This window comes from Piliocolobus tephrosceles, chromosome 11, assembly GCF_002776525.5.
Source record: "Piliocolobus tephrosceles isolate RC106 chromosome 11, ASM277652v3, whole genome shotgun sequence".
In the NCBI taxonomy this organism is placed as follows: Eukaryota; Metazoa; Chordata; class Mammalia; order Primates; family Cercopithecidae; genus Piliocolobus; species Piliocolobus tephrosceles.
In genome coordinates, this window is record NC_045444.1 from 125,441,271 (window position 1) to 125,467,656 (window position 26,386).

General features: G+C 51.6%; 1 protein-coding gene across 8 annotated transcripts in view; it reads right to left on the reverse strand.

Annotated features, from left to right (window-relative positions):
* The window catches only part of HDAC4 (histone deacetylase 4), a 343,637-nt gene that overhangs the window by 238,902 nt on the left and 78,349 nt on the right, over window positions 1–26,386 (reverse strand). For 4 of the 8 annotated variants that reach the window (XM_023228690.2, XM_023228688.2, XM_023228689.2 and 1 more), the window contains exon 1: window positions 9,736–9,949. The exons of the other annotated variants lie outside the window; for them this stretch is intronic. In XM_023228690.2, coding sequence (XP_023084458.1) covers window positions 9,736–9,934 — 199 coding nt within the window. In that variant the 5' untranslated portion in view covers window positions 9,935–9,949. Of the gene's footprint in view, window positions 1–9,735; window positions 9,950–26,386 lie in introns of those variants that run through there. 8 annotated transcript variants of the gene reach the window in all.

Genomic DNA, 26,386 nt, shown 5'->3' on the forward strand with positions numbered 1-26,386 from the left:
CCCACCCATCGTCTCCCAGCCCACCCTCTGCTGCCTATGGGAGGAAGAGCAGCTCATTCTCACAAGTCAGGCAGAAAGCTCGTGGATGCTCCGTGCAGCGCAGGGTCACTGAGGTGTCACATTTATGCTAAAATAGAAGTGCCCCATGATCTACCTCTATCGCCTCACAGTGACTCAGACAAGGACCCCAATCACCGGGCAGGGACAGCCCCTTCTGAACCCGGGCACAGAGCACTCAGTGAGGCCGTCCCTTCGCTATGGGGACGTGGACACCAGCAGCTCCTGATGGGCCTTGGCAGAGGCCTGACTGATCACATCTGCACTTTGGAAAGGTTCTAAAAGCTGTGGACAGGCTGACAGGGAGTCTGGAGGCTACTCGGCTCCCAGGGCAGAGATGGAAAAAAAAAAGAGAGAGTAAAGAGACTGCAAGGAGGTTGCGCCACTGTGTTTTGGAAACTGAGTCCACATTGAAGGTGGAAAGGAGGGAAGAGCTCTGTCGGTCCCAGGCTTCTGAGCGGGTGGGGCTCTCTCTTTCTGGGAAGGGACAACAGTAGTGGGAACAGCTGGGGCACACAGAGAGGTGTTTGTGGGCACCCCAGAATTCCTCACGGCTGAGGCTCAGGACAGCAAGCAGAGCTGGTGCCAGAACAGGGAGCTGGAAGGAAGGGGAGCAGGTGGGCCTGCCTCAGAGGCCTTGGAGGCAGCACAGCCCACCCAGGCCAGGAGCTCAGTGTCTCAGCTTCTTTATCTGTAAAATGGGTCCATGCCAGTCCTCCCTCAGGTCACGTGAGCGTCATCCAGGTCAGGACTGTGTGCTCTCAGGACAGGACAAAGGGCCACAGAAGCCAGGCCTCTGCTCTGACTCAGGGGGCAGGTGTGTGGAGGCCGGGGAGGCCCAGGAAAGACTCTGTCCAATGGCTTCAGGACAACGCCTGTCTGATAAGACTTTTACTGCTAGGGAACAGCTGCGAAGGGTTTTTTAATAACGTGAAAAGATGACTATAGTAAACTGTCAAGGGTGAAAAGCAAAAGAGCAGATTGTTATTCATCCAAAAGCTAGTGACATACAAATCAACGAGAACGAGACAAGACGGGAGCCTGAAGGAAACGCATGAAAATGTTCACAGTCGAACCCACAGTGACAGGACTAGGAGGAGTCAGAGAGATTCTCCCCTTCACATGCCTCTGTCCTTTCTGAAACTTCCCAGAGCAAACAGGACCCCCCTTATCATTAGAAAGGAGAACAATGCACCCTGGTTTGTTAAAGGAGAAAGCTCTTGGCATTCTCACTTTGTAATTTGCTGTTTCCTTTCATGCTCAGCCTCTGGAAGGCTCTTCATTCTGTTTTGTGTCTCGTTTACATTCCCGTTCAGCTTCATTTTATTTCTTAAATGGACATCCTCACCAAAACCACCACCACCAACAAAATCACTACCAATGACTTCTGCATAAACAGACCAGAGAAGCGGGCCACCTGTGTGAGTTCTAGGGCAGCTGTCTCTCCAAACCACATCACAAGTGCCCCAGAGCCCTTCACTAGCTTCCTCAGCCTCTTCACTGCTCTGTCACCAACTCACACTTCACTTGCAACAGCTTCTTACATGGCACTGAAGGAAGAGCCAGTAATCAGAGCTACCAGGCAATGCGCGTATCTACAGAGGGACTGTTCATCTTCACAGAAGCAGGACAGAGCTGAGGATGCTGTCACCCCCGTTTTACACATGAGGACACTGAGGCACAGAGAGGCTCAGGGACGGTCCAAAGTTAATCCAGCAAGAAAAGGGTGGCACCAAACTAGAGCCTGTGTGGGCTGACCTGGAGCCATGTCCTTGACCGCTCTGCTTGTTCAGTCAGAAAGCCACCAGTCTCAAAGCACACGCACATGCACATATGCAGGTATGCACACATGCACGCACACAGAGGATGTGCTCGGCCGTATGTGTGCCCTGGGCTTGGACACCAGCACTCTGCCCAGGCCAATAGTCGCCTGGACCAGGGACTCTGCAGACAGTGGCACAGGGTGGTCATAGCCAGTCCTGCAGCGCCCTGGCCCAGCTGGTTTTCTGGTTTTTTCCCCATTTCACTGGCTACAATGTCTCCTTTTTCAGATGCAGGCAGCCAGCTGAGTGCTGACACTCTAATTCTAAAGGTCACCCCATGACATTTCCTGCGGCCTCAACTACCTTGCAAGGCCTCGGCAGATCAGGGTCACGATGCCGGCTGGCATTTAAGAGAAACAGCACTGTTTTCTTTTTTAGGACTTTGCATTTATCTAATTATTTCTGGTTCTTTTTCCTTGAAAATAAGTCACTCAACAACAAACCGAGGCAGCACTGCTTACACGTGTCTCCGGACAGGGATGAAACGGGGTGCGCGTCCACTGCCAGGCCCCGGGGCTGTGCTTCAGTCAGGTCACGGGGGCATGGGAACCAGGACTTCCACCTCTGCCCGGGTGATTCTTCGGGGCAGATAAATTTAGAAAGTGTGGATTAATGATTAATGATCAAACTCACTCAGCAGGTCTGTCACAAACGGACAATCCTGGAGGCATCTGCCCTGCTTTCCCTCAGCCTTCAGTATTTGATTGTCCCCACCAAGGAAATGATCCGTTCTCTAGCTGGCTCCAAAAGATGTTCGTGGGGCTGCAGGGAACAAATAAAACTCTCATTTCTGTTTGTTTTTATGTTTCAAAAAAAAAAAGGAATTAAGTCTTACGCCGCTTCCTACAAGGGCTGGCCTGCGTATCCTCGGGTCAGGGGCATGGGTGGCGCCCCAGAAGCCACTAGACCCCACGTGCTGCTCTGCGTAAGTTCTGACAGAAGTGGGGACTGAGGACAAGGCAATCACGAAGGTGCCTGAGCCCCCAACCTTCCCACAAGCAGCCAGCGCTCGCTCAAACCTCGGCCAGAGGACAAGGCAGGCCTACAGCTCCGTCAGACACCGACCAGGGCCTCCAAAGCAGACGCCACTCCAGAAAGGGTCCGACGCTGCCACCGAGAGCAGCGCTCCGTGCCACCAACCTGTGGGCAAGCCACAAAGCTCCCCACTAGAAGATGGGACCCAGAGCTTTGCACTGCCATTGAACTCAGACACTGGTGTGACAGCACACGGTTGAGATGGGGGTGCACAGGTCAAGTCCAGACTCTGCAGCTCCCTGGCTGCCCGGCCCCGCGCGGCTGTGGAGCCACACGCTGCACCGCGGTTTCCTTAACGGAGGGAAGCTGAAGCAGGGCGGGAGAATGCCTATGCATCACCTGGGGTCACTGCTGGCTAACGAGGCCTGGGGATGCCAGGCCCTACTGGCAGCGCCCATCACAGCACCACTGTCCTGTCTCGGGATCACGCCACGCTGTCACCGTGAGCCCCATCCCCTCAGCACCCTCTGGGCTCAGCCCCACCTGACACAGGGCTGCGCCACATCAAAGGCCACAAACGCAAAAAAAAACTTAGAGAAACTGTGTTTATCACTTTAGAACTTTTGAGAAAACTGAGGCCTTGAAAGTGAACTTTCAAAACGAAAAGGTAAATAGCGTTCTTGGAATTCAAGCAGCAACGTGTGCCTCTTCCACAGATCCCTCAAGTCAAATCATTATTCCCGGTGCCGCTGCTGCTAAGTGCCTCTGTCCCCACGCGGCCACCACTACTGATGCTGAGATGAGAAGACACCAAAAAGAGGCAGGAATTAGCACAATATGGAAGAGATACCTGTGTGTCATGGGTCTTTAGGTTTGCTAACATAAAACATATTTCACATGATAAAAAATTAACGGACAAAAACATAAACAAGAAATTCCAAATCAAATAATTCTCGTCAACAAACATTTGCTGACAGCAAGCTCAGGGAACAGCAGAGGCCCGTCTGGGCATTCGGGAAGCAACCAGACCTAGGATCAAATCCAGGCTTGACAACAGCTTGTCCTGCTGGCGCCCTGGACAAGCAGTAGCTTCTAGAGGCTGGGGGAGCCCCTGGGCATCACGGGGAGATGAGAGAAGATGTTTCCAGAACCTGACACACGTGTAGGGATCCAGAATCGCCAGACCTCTTGCACCTGAGAGGGAAACAAGGAATCCTGAAGTTCAAGTGCATGCACACCGTGGATACTCTAGGGTCCCAGCAACCCCAGCTGTTACAATCACACCATCACCAGGTGAACGCTGTGCACTCTACAGGAGCCTCCTCGTTTAGTCGTCATAGCCACTGGGGAGGCAGGTACCCCTGCAGCCTCATTCCACCCACATCTGGTGCACAGCGCACACAGGATCAGCAGCGATAGGAACAGCCGGCTACTCTTTACAGAGCCGTGAGACTGTGGCTAAATCATTGTCCAGGACCCAACAACATGGAAATCATGACACTCCACCTACAGGGGCTAGGTTAGAAAGGCATTTAATCAAACATTTAGAATGATTTTCATTTAATTATCTCTCAGAGACTTAACTGTGTCATATGATGAACACTATTTCCTCCAAAATGTACTGAGTCTGGAAGCATCCCTTCATCGCCACAGAGTACCCTTTTTCTTTTTTTTGAGATGGAGTCTCGCTCTGTCACCCAGACTGGAGTGCAGTGGTGCGATCTTGGCTCACTGCAAGCTCCACCTCCCGGGTTCACGCCATTCTCCTGCCTCAGCCTCCTGAGTAGCTGGGACTACAGGCACCCGCCACCGTGCCCAGCTAATTTTTTGTATTTTTAGCAGAGATGGGCTTTCACCGTGTTAGCCAGGATGGTCTTGATCTCCTGACCTCATGATCTGCCTGCCTCGGCCTCCCAAAGTGCTGGGATTCCAGGCGTGAGCCACCACGCCCGGCCCGTCATAACCTACCTTATTCCAAATATCCAAAACCTGGAACTGGGGACAGCCTGCCACCATGAATATCCTTTCAGCGTCAACACATCCACTGCCAACGTCAGAGTGAAAATGCCTCATTACTGGTTCATCCTATACAACAGGTTTATTCGTTTTGTTTTAAATGCAGAAAGGCGACTACCAAGTAGAGATATTTCAGTAGAGGGACAGAGCGTGGTGCAATGACCAGGATGGAGGTGCCTAACCCCAATAAAATGCTGACATGGTCTAATCTCAAGCAGATGTTCTGATCCCTTCGCACAACCATGGCACTGGGGTGCCGACACCAGAAGAGACAGGCACACGAGGCAGGGCAAATGGTGTTTATCACAGCTGCACAACGGGAGGGCAGCAGCACGTGCTTATTTGTATTAATATTTAATAGGCTAAGGGCCAACATTTGCTTACTGGCTAAGTGATTTTCAATAGTATGCATGGGAACAAAAGCAAATTCCTTGAGTGAGAAGCATCATGGGTAGAATCATGAAGCAAGGTCCCGCCCACCTGCACTGGTGGCCTCCCAGCAGCTCTCATAGACCCTGGACCTAGCACAGCCCAGCTGCGGCCCAGGGACTGGCACAGCTGCTCCGCTCTGCTCCCAGCATGTCACAGGGGAGGCACACACCAGACAAGTCAAACCAGCAACAGAGCGGAGAGCCTGTGGGGATGCAGCTGGGGACCAAGCAGATGGAAGATGGGGAGTCCTGGGGCTTGGGAGGCAGGGGAGAGGGGAGAAGGAAGAGAGGTCCCATCAGAGGACTCCCTGCAGCGCTCCAGGAATTTCTCCTGAATTCCGTCCATAAGTGCCTTTTAATCCATGCCACCGAGGGAATTTCTGCTCCTTGCGACTCAGTGAACTCCCCCAGTACAGTCAGCGCAGCCCTCTCTCTAACACAGAACTTCTCTTGCGGTCTCCCGAACAACCTTGGGAAGGAGCATAAATTCAGCAACACACTGAAGCTGGCCCAGGCCGTGCCCTGCGAACCTACTCCCATTCCAGTACAAGCATTCCCTCTTTTTACCCCAACCGGGAAATTCAAACAGATTAAGCCTCATCCATTCACATCACTGATAAAGGATGATCCTCAAACCCTCCGTCTAGAGCCTTCCTGAGAGTGCGGTGTAGGTAGCTACTGGTCACTTGTGGTTACTTAAATTGAAATTTAATTTAATTTAATTTGAAGCCCAGTTCCTCGGTCACACCATCCACGTGTTGATGTGGCCACTGAGGAGCTCAACAGCCAGGCCTGACCAGTGGCTGCCCCGACAGGCACTGCCGCTATGGACCATTTCCACCATGGCAGAGAGTCCTGGACAGGACCAAGGAGGCCTCTTCTTCATAAAGCCCTCTTGGTATCCCAGTGTCTTTTCCTCTTTTTCCAAATGAGCAGGAAAAAAAACCCCAACTGAACCTGACTCTGCTCCATCCATGTGGACGAAGCCAGGCTGGGCTTTCCTGCAGAACAGGAATGAAGACACAGAAGTGGACGCAGCACACCTTCGTTCCCCGGAGAACCCCAGGAGCTGTAGAAACACCCGATCCTCCCCTCTCCAGTTCTTACGGAATTTTTCCAACTGCTCTTTCCTTCTTTATCCTCTTCCATAATTGCAGGCTGCGTGATGGGAGCGAGAAGTGAGAGAGAAGGGAAAGAAGCAGCTCATTTTCCTCATTCCGTCCATCGTGTCCACGCTGTGTCAGGAAGGGTTGCAGAGAGAAGCGTCTTCGGGGTCCATGTGGGACCCTTCCCTGGAGCAAGGGCCCTGGGCTCTGGGCTTCTCTTTTCCTGGGGCTGCCCGTCCACAAGGACTAGCCCTGCCCCTCCCCTGGGCTCCAAGAGCACTGCCCATTCCTCCTGCTGCTGCTGCTCATCTGGGTCCCTCAGCCCCATCGGGGAGCAAGGCCTTCCTGCAGGAACCCCTTCAGGCCAAGCACAGCCAGCACTCCTCATGCCCTTCATTGAGCCGGCCGGGCGCCACCCCCTTACTCAGCAGCAGGAGGCCCCTTCTGGAAGGGAGTATCTCCCTCTGCCCAGGCTCTGCTTCTAAAGTCTGTCTCCTATCCCAGCCATGATGAGGGGCGATGGTGGGGCTGTGGTGTGTGTGTGTGCAGCACGAGGACTGCCGCTGCCATGAACATTCCTCCTGCCTGCTGAGTCCTCGATCTGCTCTCAAAGTAACAGCTCCAGGGTGAGAGCAGCGGCCTGAGGCCAGTGATGCCAGGTGAGGCTCCCACACTGGCCCACATTTCTAAATTCTGCTGGTGTTTTTTTTTTCCTCTCTTGAAACAGGGTCTCCCTCTGTCACCCAGGCTGGAGTGCGGCAGCATGACATGGCTCCCTGCAGCCTCAACCTCCCAGCTCAAAGGATCCTCCCACCTCAGCCTCCTGAACAGCTGGGACTACAGATGCATACTACCATGCCCAGCTAATGTTTTTAAATTTTTTCGTAGAGAAAAGGTGTCCCTATGTTGTCCAGATTGGTCTCAAACTTCTGGCCTCAAGCAATCCTCCTGCCTCAGCCTCCCAAAGTGCTGGGATTACAGGTGAGTCACCGTAGGCCTATTTGTTTCTTTATGAAAAAAAATAAAGAGTAAATTGTGATGAAATACTACAATGCTACTGTGGTATGATTCCTGAATGGTAAAAACCTCACCACGCTTTGTTTCTCCATCAGATGCCTTGCCCATCACTACTGCCAAGGAGATTACACCTAAGACTGATGCTACAAGTCTTTTTTTAAACAACAACAACAACAATAAAAACAAACAACAACAACAACAAAAAAAAACAGGCAGAGGATGGGGGCTTCAGAGTCCTTTACTGTGAGGTCAAGAATAATTTCTAGTCATGGAAAATAATCTCTAATGACGTTATAAACAGACAGCTCACCAAATCAATCAGAAAACATTCTTAGTATCATTCTCAGGCTGTCAAGAACAGAAAACCTAACTCCTGCAGGCTTTATTATGAAACGCTTAGAACTCCATCCTGATTGGAGAACATGGTCCTTTGTGACGGACAGGCAGGCGGCGGCCAAAGCCCAGAACCCAGCATCAGCCAAAGGAGGCATCAAGCTGAAGTCTCAGGTGAGTTCATTTCAAAATCAAGGGCAAGGCCACCCTGGCAGCAAATTCTTCTGGCTACTCAAATTCAAATATTGCAGAACTAGCACTAGAGTTGCCAAAGCTAGAAAATCGGAGCAGAGAGAGGAGGCCCCTCCACAGGAATCCAGATTAGCAAAACCCCTTGCTCTCTTCATCAAAACTCAGACAGGTTAGCTGAAAACCTGGGGACGGAACAGCTTCCACCAGGAAGGAGAATCCACGTGGGGCCATGACCAAGCACTGCAAACACCACAGCAGGCACTGCCCCTCTTCCAGCAACACAGCAGAAGCAGCCCGGCCACCAGTGACTTTCTGGTGGACGTGCTCCAGCCCCCAACCCTTAAGCCAGGACCCAGCCCAAGAGCATAGCACCCTCCGCTCTCCCTGGGCCTGAGCAAGGCAGCAATGTGCTTCGGGCAGAGCGTTTCATGGGCGCACCCCTGCAGGAAGCACCATCGCTGCTCAAGGTAGTCATCTAAGAACTGCTCACTCTTGAGAAGGGCAGGTCATCTTACTCCTCCCCAAAATAGTCTCTCGAGTCAAGCTCTCACCCATAGAAGGGACTTGCGGGGTGTGCGAGGAATGGCATTGCGGTGACAGCCCCAAGCAAGGGGCCATGCGGGCTCAGGCCCAGAACACCTTGGCAGGGAGAGGAAAGCAGTGGGCACTGCCTGGGCACTCTGCATGCTGGGCTGGGCATCACCGCTGCCCCTCAGGAGTCCTCAAATGCCCCCGGGTGGGAGAGGTCATCACCTCTGTGTACTGAACAGGAGACCAGCTCAGAGTTCAGGGGGGGCCCCTGTGGCCACAGAGCCTGACTCGGGCCTCAGGGCACGAAGCACCTGGCCCTGGCCTGCTCCCACCCCACACCTGGCTTCTCAGGCCTGGGGACAGGAGGGCACAGGGACAGGCCTAGAGGACAAGGTCCCTGGAAGCCCCAGCAGCTTGACAATGTGAGATGAGTTTCTCTTCCTTTTTATCGACGCGCCCAGATTGACTTGTCCTCCTCTGATGCCGGGTTCCTCCGCCATCAAGATCCGCCGTCTGGTTCACACCAGGGGAACATACCTCACCCTTCTGCAGTTGCCACCGAGCACCCAAGGCGTGGTCCGCAGGGCGTCCTGTGAGAGCGTCACAAGCACCCCACGAACAAGACACAGCCGTGCATTTCCTCGGTCTCCCTGCTCCTTTCTCAGGACAGCCTGTGGCTTGCTCTCCCTTAAAAATCCTCTCATCAGTGTTACATTGTCAGCTTTCTTTTTTTGTTTTTCCTTTTTTTTTTTTTTTTAACTCACAATTGCAGAAACCAACTGGTTGAGCTGTTGCCTCAAGTAAAAAATTCAAGTCAGCCCTGACGCTGTCCATGTTTTCTGTAAAAACTGCTCACTTGTCAACAACATCGGGCAGCAACGGCAGGCCTCAACCCTCACTCTTCTAAAGCGGCTGCAACAGCTGCATCCCCTGAGCTCAACTGCAGGGCGCGGCGCTCGCCTATGCTCTCGTGAAGCCCTGTGACAAGGGCTTCTCGGGGACCCCAGACACCCACCAGACCCCACAGGCCTGCCCCATGGCCCTGGGAACCCTCGGCCCCAAGGTCCCACTTCCTGCCTCAAGCGCCTGCCTCCCAGGCCTCACCAGTCTTCATCTCAGACCGCCAGGTCCTCTCGAGCCCCCGGAGCGCCCTCTGAGCCACAGCTCATAAAGCAGGTAGGACCAGCTCTGCATCAGACCCCTGGGTGCGGGCCCAGCACCAGCTGCTTAACCTCTCTGAGTCAGCTTCCTTACCTATAAATGAGGATAAAAGCAGGATATTCACAAAGCCCAGAGCTAGGAAGGCCTCAATCAGTGTGAGCTTGGGGTAGGAGTCCACACAGGAGCAGTACCTGTTGCAAGTATTTTTATTACATGCTGGGAGGATTAAATGAGATAAGCTGTGTAAACACCGGGCACATAGAAAGCATGAAATGATACTAGGTGGTGGCATGGTGTTACTTTCATTATTAATAATTTGAAAAAGCAGATTAACAGCTCAGGCGCTGCTGAACTCGGAGCCCCCATGAGGACAGAGGCTATAACGTAACAGACATGAAACGTCCTAAAAGCTCCATGCGCAAAGTAAGTTGTTTATGCCTGCGTAAACTTCTTGTTCTTCAAAAGATACGCTGCTTTTAAAAGGAACTGACTGGCAAAAAAACCTCACACACAAGGCAGTGCCCCTTTGCCAGGCCCTACCATGTCCGGCCCTCGGCTCCTGGGGTCAGGAGCTGCCAACGACGCTGTGACCCTTCTGCCCAGCGTGCAGGATCCGGGGGTAACTGGTTGCTTCTGAATCTCCTCAATGGGGCTTAGGAATGATATGCTGTGGATGCTGTCAAGCAGAAACAAGGCCTCTTGGGGGCTTTCTAAAGTTAGTAAATACGTGTATATATAATATATATACACACCCATAGGAGACGGTGAATACTGGGCACCCCGAGTCTCTGTAGGGAGCCACACGGCCCAGCACAGAACACACAGTGAGCGTCACCGTCCAGCCGTCCCCTCCCCACGTCAACAGGACAGTCCCACACTTTCTTCTAGCCGGCCTGGGGCATGTCAGGAGGCAGGGCCTGTACTGCAGGCTCTGTGTTCTTAGCCTTTGCGGGGGGCAGAGGTGCCCACTGCCACGTGGGCACACACAGGAGGCTCACCACATTCCTTCAAATGCAGATGATAAAGCAGCTTGAGTAACATGAATATTGTCACACTCATCTGAGGATTGCTGCTGTGTTTTCTAACTGCATGGCCATGACCAAGCAGTCAGTTTTGATCTAGGTTGGTAGTCAGGTTTCTGAAAGCGATGGCAGGCACCTCGGGGCTGACACGGGGAGTCTGCTTGGCACACCTTCACCCTCGTTACATTTTCTGGACAATGGTAGGGAACATTCCTTACTCCTCTGGCCCGTCAGCTTGGCTGAGCCTGGTGTGAGTGGCTCGCTGTGGGTCTGCGGCTTCATTACTGGGGAGTCTGGGTCATCTGTGAGGCCAACAACGTCCTGCAAGCACTGACGGCCCCGGCTTCTGCCCCTTTCTTTGTGGAAGCCACTCTGTCAGGTCTGGGACAGAGGGGCAAGAGGCTTTCAAACTTTTCCTTATTTTTGTATATTTGTATATTAAAAAAATATAGATAGATAGATATTTCTTTTAATGCTGAAATAAGTTCTAGAAGTTTCCAGACTTGTAGGTAAATGAATAAGAACTGAGTTTGTTTTCCAATCATGTTCACATTATTTGTGATGGTGTGGCTTAGTTTCATTTAGTGACTAAATTCTAGCCATCCCTAGACTCACGGCCATGAAACTTGTCTTTCAAGTTGAAATACATTTATTTAACACACATGCACACACAATTCCATGTGCACACAGGAAGCTTTAGCAAGTACTCTCTGACCCCATTCCCTAAATACGACTGGGAACGAGGCTGCTGCTGCCCACACAGGCCCTTAATCTGACAGCGTTCAAGGAGACCGCGCAAGAACAGCAATAAAGAGCTATGTACCCACCAGCATTTCAGATGAATGCAGTGCCGTGGGCAAGTGCAATGTCTGCGTCTCCCCAACACTAAAATGATTCCTAGTGCCCTAGACTGCCTGGCATTACATGAGAAACACTGTACCTAACTAACTACTTCATCACTCAAGCTCTCAAAGAATGCTGCCGACCTCGGTCCGCCTTGCTTCTAGAAACCGAAGGTTCTGGGTTTGGAGGGACCCCAGCTCTTCCCTGGGAAGTCATTTTCCTGAATAGATCTGACTTCCACTTATTTTCCTATCATTTCCCATCTTTTCATACATTTAGAAGGCAAAAGAAGTTCATCTCTCTAGTGATTCCAGAAGCTACCTGGCCCATCCATGGTGGGTGAGCCCCCACCCAGGTCCAGCAAGTCAGTGACTGCAACAGAGGACCTCAGAGGCCAATTGGCCAGGCCCCATCCACGGATGTGTCCCTGCCCAGGTGCCAGCAAGGACTGACTGATACCTGACCCGGGGCAAGCTACCATGTGTCCATGTTCGACCCATAGAGCCATCAAATCATCCAGGCCCCGACACACTTGCTTCGTACCTTTCCCAGCCATGATGCAAAACGTACGCTGGAAAGGGTGCTCTTCACCTAAACAAGGTCAAACACAGGGGCTACGACAGGCGCCCCACATGCCCCCTATGTGCCCCCACCCTGCCCAGGTGATGGCAGAGCAGCCAAGGCCCAGGGCCCACAGGGTTTTCCATGGTGATAAAGGGTAGGGGGTGAATGCAAAGGGGCGAAGGCAGGACCCCACCTCAGTCAACAACCAGGAGACCCTGGCCTGGTTTCCCACACACCCCCAGGGAGCCAGAGAGGATGGAGAGAACCTTCTGGGAGGAGCTGCAGGGATGCACAGGGGCATTCAGGAGTGTCCAAGGAGGGCCTGAGCCTCCAGTGTGCACCTCCCCAAGGGGGCCCTGCACCCTGGGCCCAGGGTGACCCGGAAGCAGCAGGAGCCGCAGGACCACAGGGGCCACCGGCAGGGTGGGTGATGCCATCCTTCCCACACTCGCCCTCTGGACTTCAGTACTCTGGTGAACCCGGAGGCCCGAGTCACCCGGATGGCCCATCTCAGGCCACACCCTCCAGCTCTGTGCCTGCCTTCCACCCTGGGTGACCATGAAGGGTCTAGAAACCCTGACAGGGAAGGAGAAGAGAGCCCTGGGCACAAAGCCCAGGACCTGGGGTAGGGTCCATGCCCCAGTGGTCATCCTCAGATGAGTGGGGGCTGTGCCCAGGACCCTCAGGGGACCATGGGCTACTTTTAGAAACAAGAGGGTGTTCTGTTTAGAAGCAGAGCACACAAGAGTGGCTCTCTGTGATGCCCAGAGGCGGCCACTGGGCCCCAGGAGAGAGAGGTTTGAAGGGTGGGTACCCCAAGTCGTCAAAGGACCAAGTGGCCACAAAAGGGAACTCCCCTCCCAGCGCCAGTCAGGGACCTGCCAGAGATACGAGGGCCCAGTGGTCACTAAGGCCTGTCTCTGCAGCTCCATCCTCTCGCCTAGGAAAAGTGGTGTCCCTGCCTCCTGGACCTCGCAGACTCACTAGGGACCCTAAACATGGTTTTCCAAATAGCCAACCGACAACTCCTGCTCAAGAAAACGCGTGTGAGAGAAGCCCTCCTCACTCAGACAATGTTCTCATGACCGGTCTAAGCAAACGCTGCTGGGATGATTTTCTTCACGTTCTCTTTTAGAACAAGCAAAATGCAATGAGGATGTTGGAGTGTTTCATGCTTTCTTTCCAGAGGCATTTCTACCAGCCTGAAATGCCACCCCACAGCCACTGTGGATTTGGGGACTGTCACACACATCTCTACACACCCCGAGCCACATCACACTTAGCCACTATCTCGGAATTCCTGATCCCCACCTGAAAACGGAACACAAGGCCCAGCAGCAACACCCAGCAAAGTGTCCCCCTCCCCCCAAAGTGAGTGGCCACACAGCAACGAGCTGCTGCAAAGCAACGAGCCGCCAAGGAGCCAAGGATGGTCCATCCCGCCCCCAACGGTGAGAGCCGGGCCTATCCCGCCCCCAACGGTGAGAGCCCGGCCTATCCCGCCTCCAACGGTGAGAGCTGGGCCCATCACACGCCCTCCCTGGGCCTTGTCACTCGTCCTTCCTGCACCTCATCACTCACCCTCCCTGGGTCCCAGCGTCCTCATCTGTGAGATGGGGGTGGTCAGCATGCAGGAAGCCCTCTCTGACCATGAGCTGTCAGCTTAGGGACAAGAGAGCTAGAGACCGGGGGCAGTCCACTGCCTGGGGGATGCGAGGGAGCCACGCTCACCTTCCCCCTGATCAAGCTGGGTCCTAGTGACACAGGACAGGAGGATAACCGGCCTGGCAGTCAGCAACAGTCTTTCCTAACAACAATTCCACGCTTCCATGAGGCTGTAACCAACTCGGGAGTGAGAAGTTACTTAGCTCCCTGTTTCCAGAGGGTCTTAGCAAAGTGAGGAATCTGCAGATCTCTCCGAAAGATCAGTTACCAAAGGAAAATAACAATAATGAAGATATTGTTGGTGGAATATAACCTCCATCCACAGCCAGATACTGCTTCCGGAACTACACTTCGCATCTAGGTGAGCTCGTTTTCCGTATTTCAAAAGCACAAAGATCTATGTTCACAGTGTAATCTAGGCACAGTGTGGTTAACAGGCCTCTGAGTGTCTCCACTTCCAGCCCAGTGCAGGGGTTCAGCCGCTGCAGAAACTCTGAATCTGCTAACGCAAAGTGCCAAGACTGCCGTCCGCCAGCGCCTTCACTCCCCCGGGGCCTGTACCTGTAGCAGGGCACTCACATTCCGAGTCCTCATTGCTTCTGGACCCAAGGGCAAGGCTGTCGCAGGCGAAAGGTGATTTCCCTTTCCTCTACACCCAAGCCCTCGGAAGCGCGCTGCAGGCACCTGGAGGCGGCACAATGCTCCCAGCTCCCCCAGAGGCTGAGTTCAAACATTCTAAGTGGATTCTTGATAACAAGCCGCCAGCTCGCTGGAAGACACTGAGCAGTTACATAACAGCACAGAAAATCCCTTACAAGTTTCTTAAAAAAGAGTTAATCGTACTGACTTGGTACTTTACCTTCAGCCTAGACTTTCGCTTAATCCCAGAAACCACTCCAAAGGCGTTTTTCTGAGGGCGTTCGGCGCCGTAACTCAGGAGAAACCCAAGTCCTGCTCTCCCGGCGGTGCTCGCTGAGGAAGAATTCAGCCGCTCCACCCTGACATCTGGTTTCTATTTCATATCCATGTTGTCACATTACATAACAAGCAGATGATACGAGAGATCACCACAGTGTTTCGGCTCAAGAGTCGCAAAGAACGCCCAGAACACTGTTTATATTCAGGGCCGTGAACGTTCACCAAACCAAATTTAGTGCAGAGGCTGCATCATTCCAGGCTGAAACCCAGCACTTAGAAAAAATGCCCGAGGAAGCAAGAAGCAGGACCCTGCCTTCTCAGCCACCTCTCACTAACACTCAGCTCCACTCCTGCTTCCTTCCTGTCACTCCACATCCAAGTTAGAGGGAAGCACAATTTATCTCTGGCCTGCATTTACTTCTGCACCTGGAAGGAGGCTTTGGCCTTATAGACGGGCAGGAGCTCCTGCCGGCAAGGGCCAGTGTGGGGCCCAGGGAGAAGATGGAGGTCAAGTCATATGGCCCCCACCGCGGGCAGAGCTGCACCAGCAAGCATCCTGGGAGCTGGGGGGCCTCAAGGGAGGCAATCCCCCCACACACCATCCCCTTCTCCTTTGCTCATCTGGGGAAGCTGTGAGGACTGGTGTTGATAAAACATTCCAATCGCACACTCAGGCCATGGATGTGGCCATGCCAGCACGGAGGCCAGGAGCCTCTAGCAGAAGTGTGTTCTGGAAGCTGCCCCCTCCCATGCTGCCACCTGGTCCCATGGGGCATGGAGGGAGGGTGGCCAGGGCAGCCCAAACCAGCATCAGGCACAAGGCCCAAGGAGTTTCTCCAGAGCAGCCCATCCTCTTCAGTCCAGAAAAAGTCAGACTCCACAGCAGGGTCAGCCGTCCAGTTAGGGAACCTACTAAGGGGCTGTGCGCGTGAAGGTGCCCGGAATCAAACCACCAAACCCCAGGACGCCTGCGCGTGAAGGTGCCCAGAATCAAACTACCGAACCCCAGGACGCCCTGCTGGGGGAACGGTCCACGGCAGTCACTCAGCCTTGGGGTGAACCGTTCTGCCCAAGTGCCGGTGAGAACGCAATACTTCTTATTAGCACACAGAATGGCCACAGCCAACGTGATCAGTAGAAAAACCGACATCTCAGTGACTTGGGGCTCAGGTTTGCCCCGGATGTGGGTGGAAGCCCCAGGTATTCCTCAAGCCTGGTCCAGGGCTCCGCAGACAGCAGACACACCAACTCTGAGTGACAGCATTGGTGTTTAGCGGATTCTGGATTTTGCTCTCTCCCCTGAACCAAGGATAGAGAATGTTTCACAGAGTAGGTTCAACAGAAAATGGTCACAGTGTGTCTGTGAGACAGTATGATGTTCCGGGAGGATGGCTGGGGCCGAGGGAAGGCCCCTCCCGTGAGCCCTACCTCCATGAGACTGCATAGGGCAGGACTGCCCAGCAGAAAGAGCACAGCACAGGCACAAGGGCGGCCCCAGGTTGGCAGGGCTGAATGGCTTCAGGACCTCCCTCCTTTCCCCCCCTGGGGAGTAAAGGCAATGATGCAAATATGATAAGCAAACATAGGCCCCAAAACACAGACAGGGACAGGACCCTGATGCCAACCAAGCAGACCCAAAACTGGGCCCGGGAGCACAGGGCAGGGTCGCTGAGTGCAGAGGGGCCTCATGCAATGTCCAACACTTCCCTCCAAAACAGACGCGCCGGTGAGAGGCTTCAACCTTTTCACTGGCCTGACACCTGGATTTCTGCTGCCCTGTGCCAGGTTAGCCACGACTGACACCACCACAGCCACTGGCCATTTAAGAAAAAGAACCCTGACGTTAACCTGCTTGAGCCCTAATATTAAGCCAGAGCAGCACCACAGTTCCAAAACCGCACGCAAAGAGTGCCTTTTAAACATTCTGCTGAGATCTGCGCGGTTACAGTCTGATAGGCAGGTCTTCTTGGCTACCTGTGGTTTCATTCCAGCGTTACCAGGCACCTTAAAGGCCTGTGAGCTTTTGCAGGGTCAAGCAGCAGCAGCTCCACTTTACAACCCCGCAGAGTGAGGTGCCCACTCTGCAGCCCCAGGGCAGAGCCTTGCAGCCTTAGAGCCAGGGGGACGGCCTGGCCCCTTCTGAGCTCTCAGCAGCCTGAACTCCGCATGTCCCCTGCTGTGTCACCGGCACTGGGCTTGCCTGGCATTGAGATATGTGGCACAAGCAGGCCCCAAGCCCAGAGACACCCGACCCGGACCGTTAGACTGGGTAGCATTTGTCAAGTGCCGTGCAAACAGCGGATGAAGTGTCCTCAGCCGGCGTCAGCTGTCCTGATCCGCAGAACACATAACTCCTGGCACTTCTTTCCGAGCATCCGGGAAATGCAGAATCCGAGCATTACACCATCCCGTTGAAGATGACAGATTTACGATATAAAACAGCACCCGCGACTGAGGACTTTGTAGGAATGGAGGCCACTGTCATTATTTCATAGGTGAGAGGGAGGGGGACACTGTGATCCATGACAGGAAACGACAGCTCAGCCCCTCCAAAATCACACACGGGGGACTCCATTTCTGACAGAACTTCAAGTTTCTGTTCTAAGCAAACGTTACAATACATGTTAAACTACATTCTGACACGAAGCTCCCATGCTTTTCAACGGCAGGTGTTACAAAGACCATGGAATAGTGATGGGGCGGTGCCTCCTCACGGGGACCCGGCAGGGAGAAGTGTGGACCGGAGCCAGCAGGGTCCTTGACCTAAGAGGCCTTGGGCAGCCCACGGGGTGGCTCTGAGCGCTCCCCTGTGAAACGAAGAGCTCAGAAAGGGCTCCTCTAAAGGCTCCTCCCAGAGCACCGACTCTGTGGTTCCCTGGAGCCCTAGACTAACATGAGGAAACGGAGACAGAGAAGAATGCCCACTAAAAGCCTTACCCAAAACTTGAAAGCCAAGAAAAATCACACCAGATCATCTCAGTTTAGACTTGAGGAACCTCGGCGCTGACATCACTGTCACCATCACAAAGCACTGGACACCAAGGTGCCACCTACCACACCGCAACCTGGAAGGAGGGGTGGGCGGGGGCACCCCTGGGCAGGGCATGACACCAGGCCAGCCAGCCACCTGTGCTGCAGAGGAAATGCTGCCCCTCCCAACTGAGAGACCCCCGGTACCATCACCACAGCCTTGGTGCCTGACAGGGAAGATGAGAAGGACACTAGCCGCTGCCAAGAGGCCTGCTGCCCACCCCCAACTGCATGGCAGTGGTGCTGCCAGCACCACCATCCACGGTGGCCCAGGAGCCCACACGCAGGACACGCACGCACACAGTTCCACATTAGGACCTTCATTCCTCAATTGTCGGAAAGAGGCCACAGCCAGATGGTGAAATCCATGAGGAAAATGTCCTCGCCGTCCTCCATTCTAAAGCAAACACTAAGAACGGGCTGTGGGCTACAGAGAAGTCGTCACCTTTCCTCTGTGCGTCCAACGAAATGAAAACATCCACGCTTGCCTTCAGAAAAACGGAGAACTGCATCCAGAACAAGGTCCGTGGCATTTCTGACAGTGTGTCCCATGGATATGAAGTGGGTCTTCCTGTGGGTCCCCCAAGGCATGCCCTTCGACGGCGCCACAGCTCTGAGGGCAGAATGTGGTGGTGGCCCAGCTGCCATGGCACCAGCAGACCAGCCTGGTACTCGGAGAGGGGAGCCTGCTGACTGTGGACGGGCCACGTTCCCCCAGTGTCTTCATCTGCAGAGGGAGACCCGGAGCCTCTGAAGACCGCCCCAGCTCGGCACGGTGGGGAAGGCCAGCCAGGAGGCAGGCAACACGTCAGGCCCCACGCTCCTCTCACTGGCTGCCGACAGAGGCAGATGAGGTGTGGGGTGCAGCCTGCAGAGCAAGGAGTCAAGGTGGCCAGCCTGGCGCAGGGTGTGCCCCCAGCCAGGGAGCTTCACTCAGGCTTGGGCTCTGTCCCGTGCCTCCCTGGGGGCATTCCGAGGTGGCAGAGGAGGAAGCTGCGGCCTGTTATCCACTGCCCAGTCTCTGCCTCTCACCAGCACACAGATGTTCTCAGCGGCACAGACTGGCTTCTGCCTGAATTCATTTCATATTTTTAAATATGCTCTTAATGGAAAGCAACAAAAGTACTTGAGAAAATGCGCTGATGTAAATGTCCCTGCAGCAGCCAGGGACTAATTTTAGAAGGGGCTTTGAGGAGAAACCCAAGGGATGCTCACTTGCTGGAAACAGCCTCCTCCCCAAAGAGTGTGAAGATCTGGATTAGAGCCAAGTATCCCCACGCTGCCCACAAGCCTGCTCCTCCAGTCGGGGGCTGGCCATCCCACTGAGCACTGTTATCGAAGGCTGGACTCCTCCTAACCTCCCGAGAGGTCAGGATGACAGGAATCATCCCAGTTTTCCATGCCACTTCGCAAACACAGCCGGTCGGGCCCTTAGCACTTACGGACCCCCAGATATCCCAGATTCTTTGCTGGAAGTTACGGACACAGAAAGTTTCTTATGAAAATAACGGCCTCAAAAGAAAGCCAATGTACAGCACTGGTGACAGAAAGGAAGATTCAGAAAAGCCTTCACGCCTGGCAATATGGCACACGCACTTCTAGAGACGTCTAATTATACTCAGGGCTGAGTTGGCTGAAGAGTGAGGAATATACTCCAAAGACAGGAATTCAAGGCAGGGCGAATCGAACACGAAAGGCAGCCTGGAGCCCAGGGCCTGTCCCGGGGACAGCCACCTGCACTGCCACTAACCCCCTGCACTGTCCCTGTGAGTGTGTGTGGGGAGCGGCTGTAGCTCCCTTGGCAGAGGAAGCCAGAAGACAGGCCTGCAGGGGACATGTCTGGGCCTGGGCTTGATGTTGGCTAGAAGGGGCCAAATCGAGAGAAGATGCCCCTCAAAACTCATAATCAAAGACCCCTCGGTTTGGGGAGAATTCAGACAACCCATGAGGCCTGACGAGCAACCCTGGCACCTGCAAACACAGGCATGTCCCAGGCAGCACCTCCCAGCACCAGGCAGACACCAGCAGAAACCTTCTCTAGCAAAACACGCTATGAACCTCAAAATAACATCCACAAGAAGGATGGACATAAAGTCACAATCAAGGACCATGGGTAGCGGGAGTAAGTCCCAGAAAGACCTCAATTGTAGGAAAATCAGGTACTGACCCAAAACACATGTGAAGGACACTTGAAGAAACAAGAGAGGTCATCCAGGGTCAGGCTGGAGCTAGTGGCCACCAGGTCCTGTCACTTAGTGACTGTACAACCCTGGTGGCTTCCTCAACCTCCCTGTGCCTTAGTTTCCCATCTGCCAAAGAGGCATTAGAAAAGCCCACACTCTCCCTGGAACAAGGGTAAGGAAGAAAGGAGACAGATGTCTCAGCTGTTATTATTAATAACTATCAGAAGTGTCACATGGATCTGAATGATCCAAATGGAACTTGAAGAAATAAAACTGTCATCATTAAAATGTAAAACTAAATGAGTGAGTTAACTAATCAAGTATTAATAGATAGAGCTGAAGAGAGAATTAGTGAACAGTAAAATAGCACTGAAGAAATAACCCAGGATGCAGCACATAAAGGTAAAGAGATAAAAAACAGGAGAGGTTAGGGGACTGGAAGGACAGAGGAAGACACGTTAACACACATCTGTAAACCAAAAATAAAATTCTAAGCTCCCGACCATCTGAATGGACCCCTCCTCTCAGCCAAGGGCATTCCAACGTTAACCTGAAAACCTAGTTCAGGTTGTGACGGGGAGGGGGAGCCAGATATGCCTCATGATACCCTCTTCCCTTTTGGAACTGCTGATAGAACAGACTCTTTTAATTAAGTCTGATGAGAAACATTTCAGTCTATTCTCTCTGACGCCTGCTGCCCGGAGGCTTCGTCTGCATGGCAAATCCTTGGTCTCCACAACCCCTTATCATAATCCAGACATTCCTTTGTGTTGATAATAACTCTTTCAACCAACTGCCAATCAGAACATTTTAAAATCTACCTATAATCTGAAAGCCTCACACTTCGAGTTGTCCCGCCTTTCTGGGCTGGACCAATGTTCATCTTCCACATATTGATCGATGGTCTTATGTCTCCTGTCTCCCTAAAATGTATAAAACCAAGCTGTTCCCCGACCACCTTGGGCACGTGTTGTCAGGACCTCCTGAGGCTGTGTCACAGGCACGTCCTTAAGCTTGGCTAAACAAACTTTTAAAGTTGAGTGAGACCTGTCTCAGATACTTTTGGTTTACATACCTAATCAGAGTCCCAGAAAGAAAGAAGAGAGATGATGGGACAGCGACGGGCAACGCCAATGCACAAGCGCTAGAGAAACATTCAAAACGAAACCCAGCATGCCCAACCACACGCGAAAACATGCCTCAAAGCCCCTACACTTCAGAGAGCACAAAGGCACTGTCAACCCGGCAGACCAGGTGACAGTGAGAAAGTCCAGAAACAGACGAAGTACAGACGAAACTCCAGGGCAGGATCAAGGTGCCATCTCAACCACTGGGACAAACAGGGATATTTTAATAAATGGTGCTGGGACAACTGGGCCACTGTCTGGGAAAAGCTAACAGTGAATCCAAACCTAACGCCATACACAAGGGTAAACTCCAAACGAATCGGGGATGCAAATGTGAAAAACGAAACCGTACAAGCACTGGAAGAAAACATCTTCTGGAATTCAAGGAAGGCTTTCCAACCAGGACTGAAAATCCAGACGCAATTTAAAAAAAAACAGTAAGGTTGGCCGGGCGCGGTGGCTCAAGCCTGTAATCCCAGCACTTTGGGAGGCCGAGACGGGCGGATCACGAGGTCAGGAGATCGAGACCATCCTGGCTAGCGCGGTGAAACCCCGTCTCTACTAAAAAATACAAAAAACTAGCCGGGCGATTTGGCGGGCGCCTGTGGTCCCAGCTACTCGGGAGGCTGAGGCAGGAGAATGGCGTAAACCTGGGAGGCGGAGTTTGCAGTGAGCTGAGATCTGGCCACTGCACTCCAGCCTGGGCGGCAGAGCGAGACTCCATCTCAAAAAAAAAAAAAAAAAAAAAAAAAACAGTAAGGTTGATACATGGAGGAAAAACCTTTTACGGGCAAAAGCAGCATGAGAAAGAATGTCAAAATACAGTGGACCAACCGTGAACAGTTACTTGCAACACACATGAAAGATAAAGGCCAAAATCCCTGACATCAGTAGAACTCTCACAGACTGTGAGAGCAGAGACCAAAAGCCTAACGGAAAAGCCAAAGGCAAAGACAGAAAAAAGGCTCCTACAAACTGAAATATCCTTCATGTACCAAATGAGCAAATAAGTAATACACTCCACTCCAAAGCCCTGTGGGAACAGGCTCGCTCAGACACCACTGGCGGAAATGCAACTTGATGTAAGTTTCCTACAGGAAATTTTGAGAAAAAAGCTAACAAAATGATATATCTGCTTATCTTTTGATAGAAATCACTCCATAAGCCAACTGTGAAGATAGAACTCAGATGGCAGGCCCAGTGACTCACACCTGTAAATCCCAGCACTTTGGGGGGCCAAGGTGGGAAGACCACTTGAGTCCAGGAGTTTGAGACCAGCCTGAGCAACACAGCAAGACCCCATCTCTACAAAAAATTAAAGATAAAAAATTACCTAGGCATGGTGGCACAGGCCTGTAGTCCCAGCTACTTGGGAGGCTGAGGCGGGAGAACTGCTTGAACCCACGAGGTGGAGGCTGTAGTGAGCCGTGATCGTACCACTGCCCTGTACAGTACACCAACTGTCCCTACGTAAGAGAGCGGCTGGACAAATTCCCGAGTGTACGTGGCTGTCCTCAAGAATGAGCAGGAGCCTGTGGACAGACATGGTGAGGTTTCCAGGACATGCTGCTAGGTAAGAGGAGTTCCCTATAGGACATTCTTTCTGTGCAAGAAAGGGGAAAAATTAAAACACACAAGGCCACCCAGGGAAGAAAGGGTAGCTCGTGGGGACAGGGTGGAAAGGACAGGGGAACAGCAGGGGTAGGGGACCCGCTTCCTGTACAGTTCTGGCTTTTGAAACTGCAATTGGGTTTCACATAATCAAAAAGTGAAAATTAATACAATCAAAAAGTCCAAAGAGGGGGGAAATTCTAAAATGAAATACAAACAGAAACAAATAACCAAACCCCATTTCAAAGGAGTAACATAACCACGCTGGGGCAGGGTGGGGTGTGCATAAGAACTTGCCAAAGTGGCTTTTAGACCCGGTATCTGGACCATACGCCTTCAGTGACTGCTGGACTCTAGCTGGGGGTTTCTTTTTCGCAGAGGCACAGTTTAATAATCTCTGAATATTCTGGGATTGAGACTGAACAAATAAGGAAGTACATTATGGATTCTGAGAGCTCCATGTCTCGTTGTCAGAGGAGGGAGTAACAAACGTGAAAGGAGAAGGGCGGCCGATGGCCTTTGTGAGGCTGGGCTGGAACTGAAGTGCCATGTGTGCGGGTGGGGCCGGTGTGTGTGGGTGCAGGGGCGGATCTACACACATCTATTCACAGCTCCGGCTGCCGAGAGCTGGTTTCTAAATAGCATTCCCCGAGAAAGGAACCAGGCCGCCTTGAGAAACAGCTGATTTCAGGCCAGGGAAAGTACAGGAGAGATTAGGACATTCTGTATATCCAAGAGGGTAAAGAAAGGCCCCAAAACGGGGGGACCTGCCAGAAACGCCAGCATAAAGGGGCTCTCATTGGCCAAACTGGAACAATTTGGGCAGCAGAGCAGATACTGATAATTAAAGGTTATAACCCAGTTAATAAGTTAGGAATCTACAAGATCAAACTAATGTAAGTAAACAATAAGGAAACATAAATCAGGAGGAAAGGCATGCTCTTTACAGTAGAAAGTTAACTACGTGAGTCCACATTTCATGTCGTCCATAGGTTCTTGGAAACTGCAACTTGAAGACAACAACAGAGGGTCCTCAAACAATGCCAGTCCTTCAACAGTCATTTGATTGTAACACTGCTGAGAAAAAAAAAAACCTTGGTTTTCTTCTGTATTATTTCACTTAAAAGTCACAGTTTCCAACAACCTCTTGAGGTTAATGAGGGCTTCCCGTACTGAACACAGTAAGAATGGTGGCACTAGATGACCAGTAGCTGCCACCAGGACAGTAACAGACTCAGGCAAGAACCATGGAAGAGGCTGAGACTTGCGGGTCAGTGCTCAGGGAGTAGCAGGCTGTCTGCACAGTCCCAGATTATCTCCCTACCAGATACCTGCTAATTAGGCAGGAAACAATGTAACTTCACAGTGGAAACACCCGCCAGCACCACCTTCACTGAGAGGTTCCAGGCAGCATCAGCAGCAAGGAAATGCCAATATCACTGAGGATCACTGCGGTGGCCGGCCTCCAAGTCCAGTGGCATCGCTGGAATCCAATCACAAGGAAACTGCCGAAATCCCAAGCTGAGAAGCATTTTACAAAACGGCCGCCCCTGTGCTTCTAAAATGTGAATGTCATGAAACATAAAGATGATGAGGAGACTGTCCCGGAGCAAAGGAGATTTGGGAGGACCTGAGAATTGAATGCTCTGCAGGGCCTGTCATCTCCTGTTGATAACAAGACATCATCAGACCATCAGCAAAACATAAATAAGGCCTACAGATGAGAGAACAATGCCGGATCGCTGTTATTTTCCAACTCTATTCACTGTATGTAGTTGAAGAGCGACCACACTTATCTGAGGCAACATGGCCTGGATCAGTTGGGTGAAGGCATCACATCTACCACTAACTTTCAAATGATTCTGACAAAAACAAAGGATGCATATAAATAAACAGTAATTCTTTGGACTATTTTTTGCTGATTTTCTGTAAGTTTGAAATTACAGCAAAATTAAAAGTTAAAAAGAAAAAAGTTAAGGAATAAAATTCCCCATTATTACTGGAAGACACTAATCTTCAGATTGAGGAAGTCCAAAAAAATATCAACAGGGGTAAGTGAAAACTCTTACTAAAAATGTGGAACACTAGGACCACAAGACACCTAGAGAGACACAACAGATTCCTACCAAGGAAGTGAACAGCCACAGTGGAATTGAGTGAACCAATCACATCCTCAGAGCCCTGGGGAAGAGCAGCTGCCTCCTCAGCACTGTCTTCTGTGAGGGATCATTCAACAACGAAGGGGAAAGGAGGCAACTTTCATACGACCAAACAACGGAACTTCTGCAGGAATTTCTAAAGGATGTTACTTCCAGAAGGAAAGTTAAAGCAAAAAAAAAAAAACAGAATATCTGATATTCAACAAGAAACAGGAAACAAGTAATATCCACATACAGGAAAGTTTAAGGAGCAGTGGCCATAGGAAGCTGTGATAATGAAGGCAGCACACGGCCAGCCGCAGCCTCCCGTTAGCTGCTGGAAGGAAGCCACACACAGCCAGATATATCAATTCTGCAAATGATTAAGAAAACAAAACCAACAACGAACAGAAAAATGGGTGCCCCATGTCAGAAGACACTGACGGCTGGCACAGCAGGCTGGTGGTCAGGTACAGGTCAGGCGAGGGTCACCTCCCAGGACCGAGTAGCAAGGCGCCCTGGTCAGTATGAGGACACTGGCACTATGTGTAAGACGGCGTGGCCGTGCTGCAGGCCACACAGATTTAAAGTGACTTACCCGTGACCCGGCACTCCCACTCCTGGGCAGGGACCTGGCAAAGGCCCAAGTCTGCATGTGCCAGAAAACACACAAAAGAATGTCCAGGACATCATGTTTGAGAGCAGCCACATCTGAACATGAGTCAAAGTTGTGAAAATTCACAAAATTGAATGCAAGACACTAACGAACACCAGTTCCCTAGAGCTACATGCAGAAACATGGTTCTCGAAACCAGTCCTGCCTGAAAAAGAACCCACGAAATAGAAAACATATAGTATAATTCTAATTACATGAAGTTCAGAAACATAAAACTAAAATCGTATTGTTTAGGAACATGTGCATGTATGATAAAACTTTTTTTGGAAACAGCACAATGAAAAGCAAACATGTAAATGTCCTTTGTAATGGTCTCTGTCTCACAGAGCACACGGTCACTGCTGTTGTTTTTCTTTAAATGATGCAGATAAGGTCTATGTATTGTTTAATTCTTTAATTAGAGATTCATAATTAAAATTTAAAATAAATGCGTGTGCAGAGGATAAAAAGAAAATGACTAAGGGAGCTGAGAAAGTGATAAATCACCTGGAATTCCAGCACTTTGGGAGGCCAAGGCAGGCGGATCACCTGAGGTCAGAAGTTCGAGACCAGCCTGGCCAACATGGTGAAACCCTGTCTCTACTTATAATACAAAAATTAGCCGGGCGTGGTGGGAGGCGCCTGTAATCCCAGCTACTCAGGAGGCTGAGGCAGGAGAATTGCTTGAACCTGGGAGGCAGAGGTTGCAGTGAGCTGAGATAGCACCACTGTACTCCAGCCTGGGGAACAAGAGCAAGACTTCGTCTCAAAAAAAAAAAAAAAAAAAAAAAAAAAAAGAAAAGAAAAAAGTGATAAATCAAACGAAAAAAATAAATTTAGAATGAATTACAGAGAATGGAACGCTGAACTCCACCAGCCTGTGACAAATGACATAGGTAAATCTAAATTTGCCAAACACAGAAATAAGGACATTCGTAGGACTCTTTTGTTATGTAAAAATATGTATTTTAATCAAAACTATTTTGCT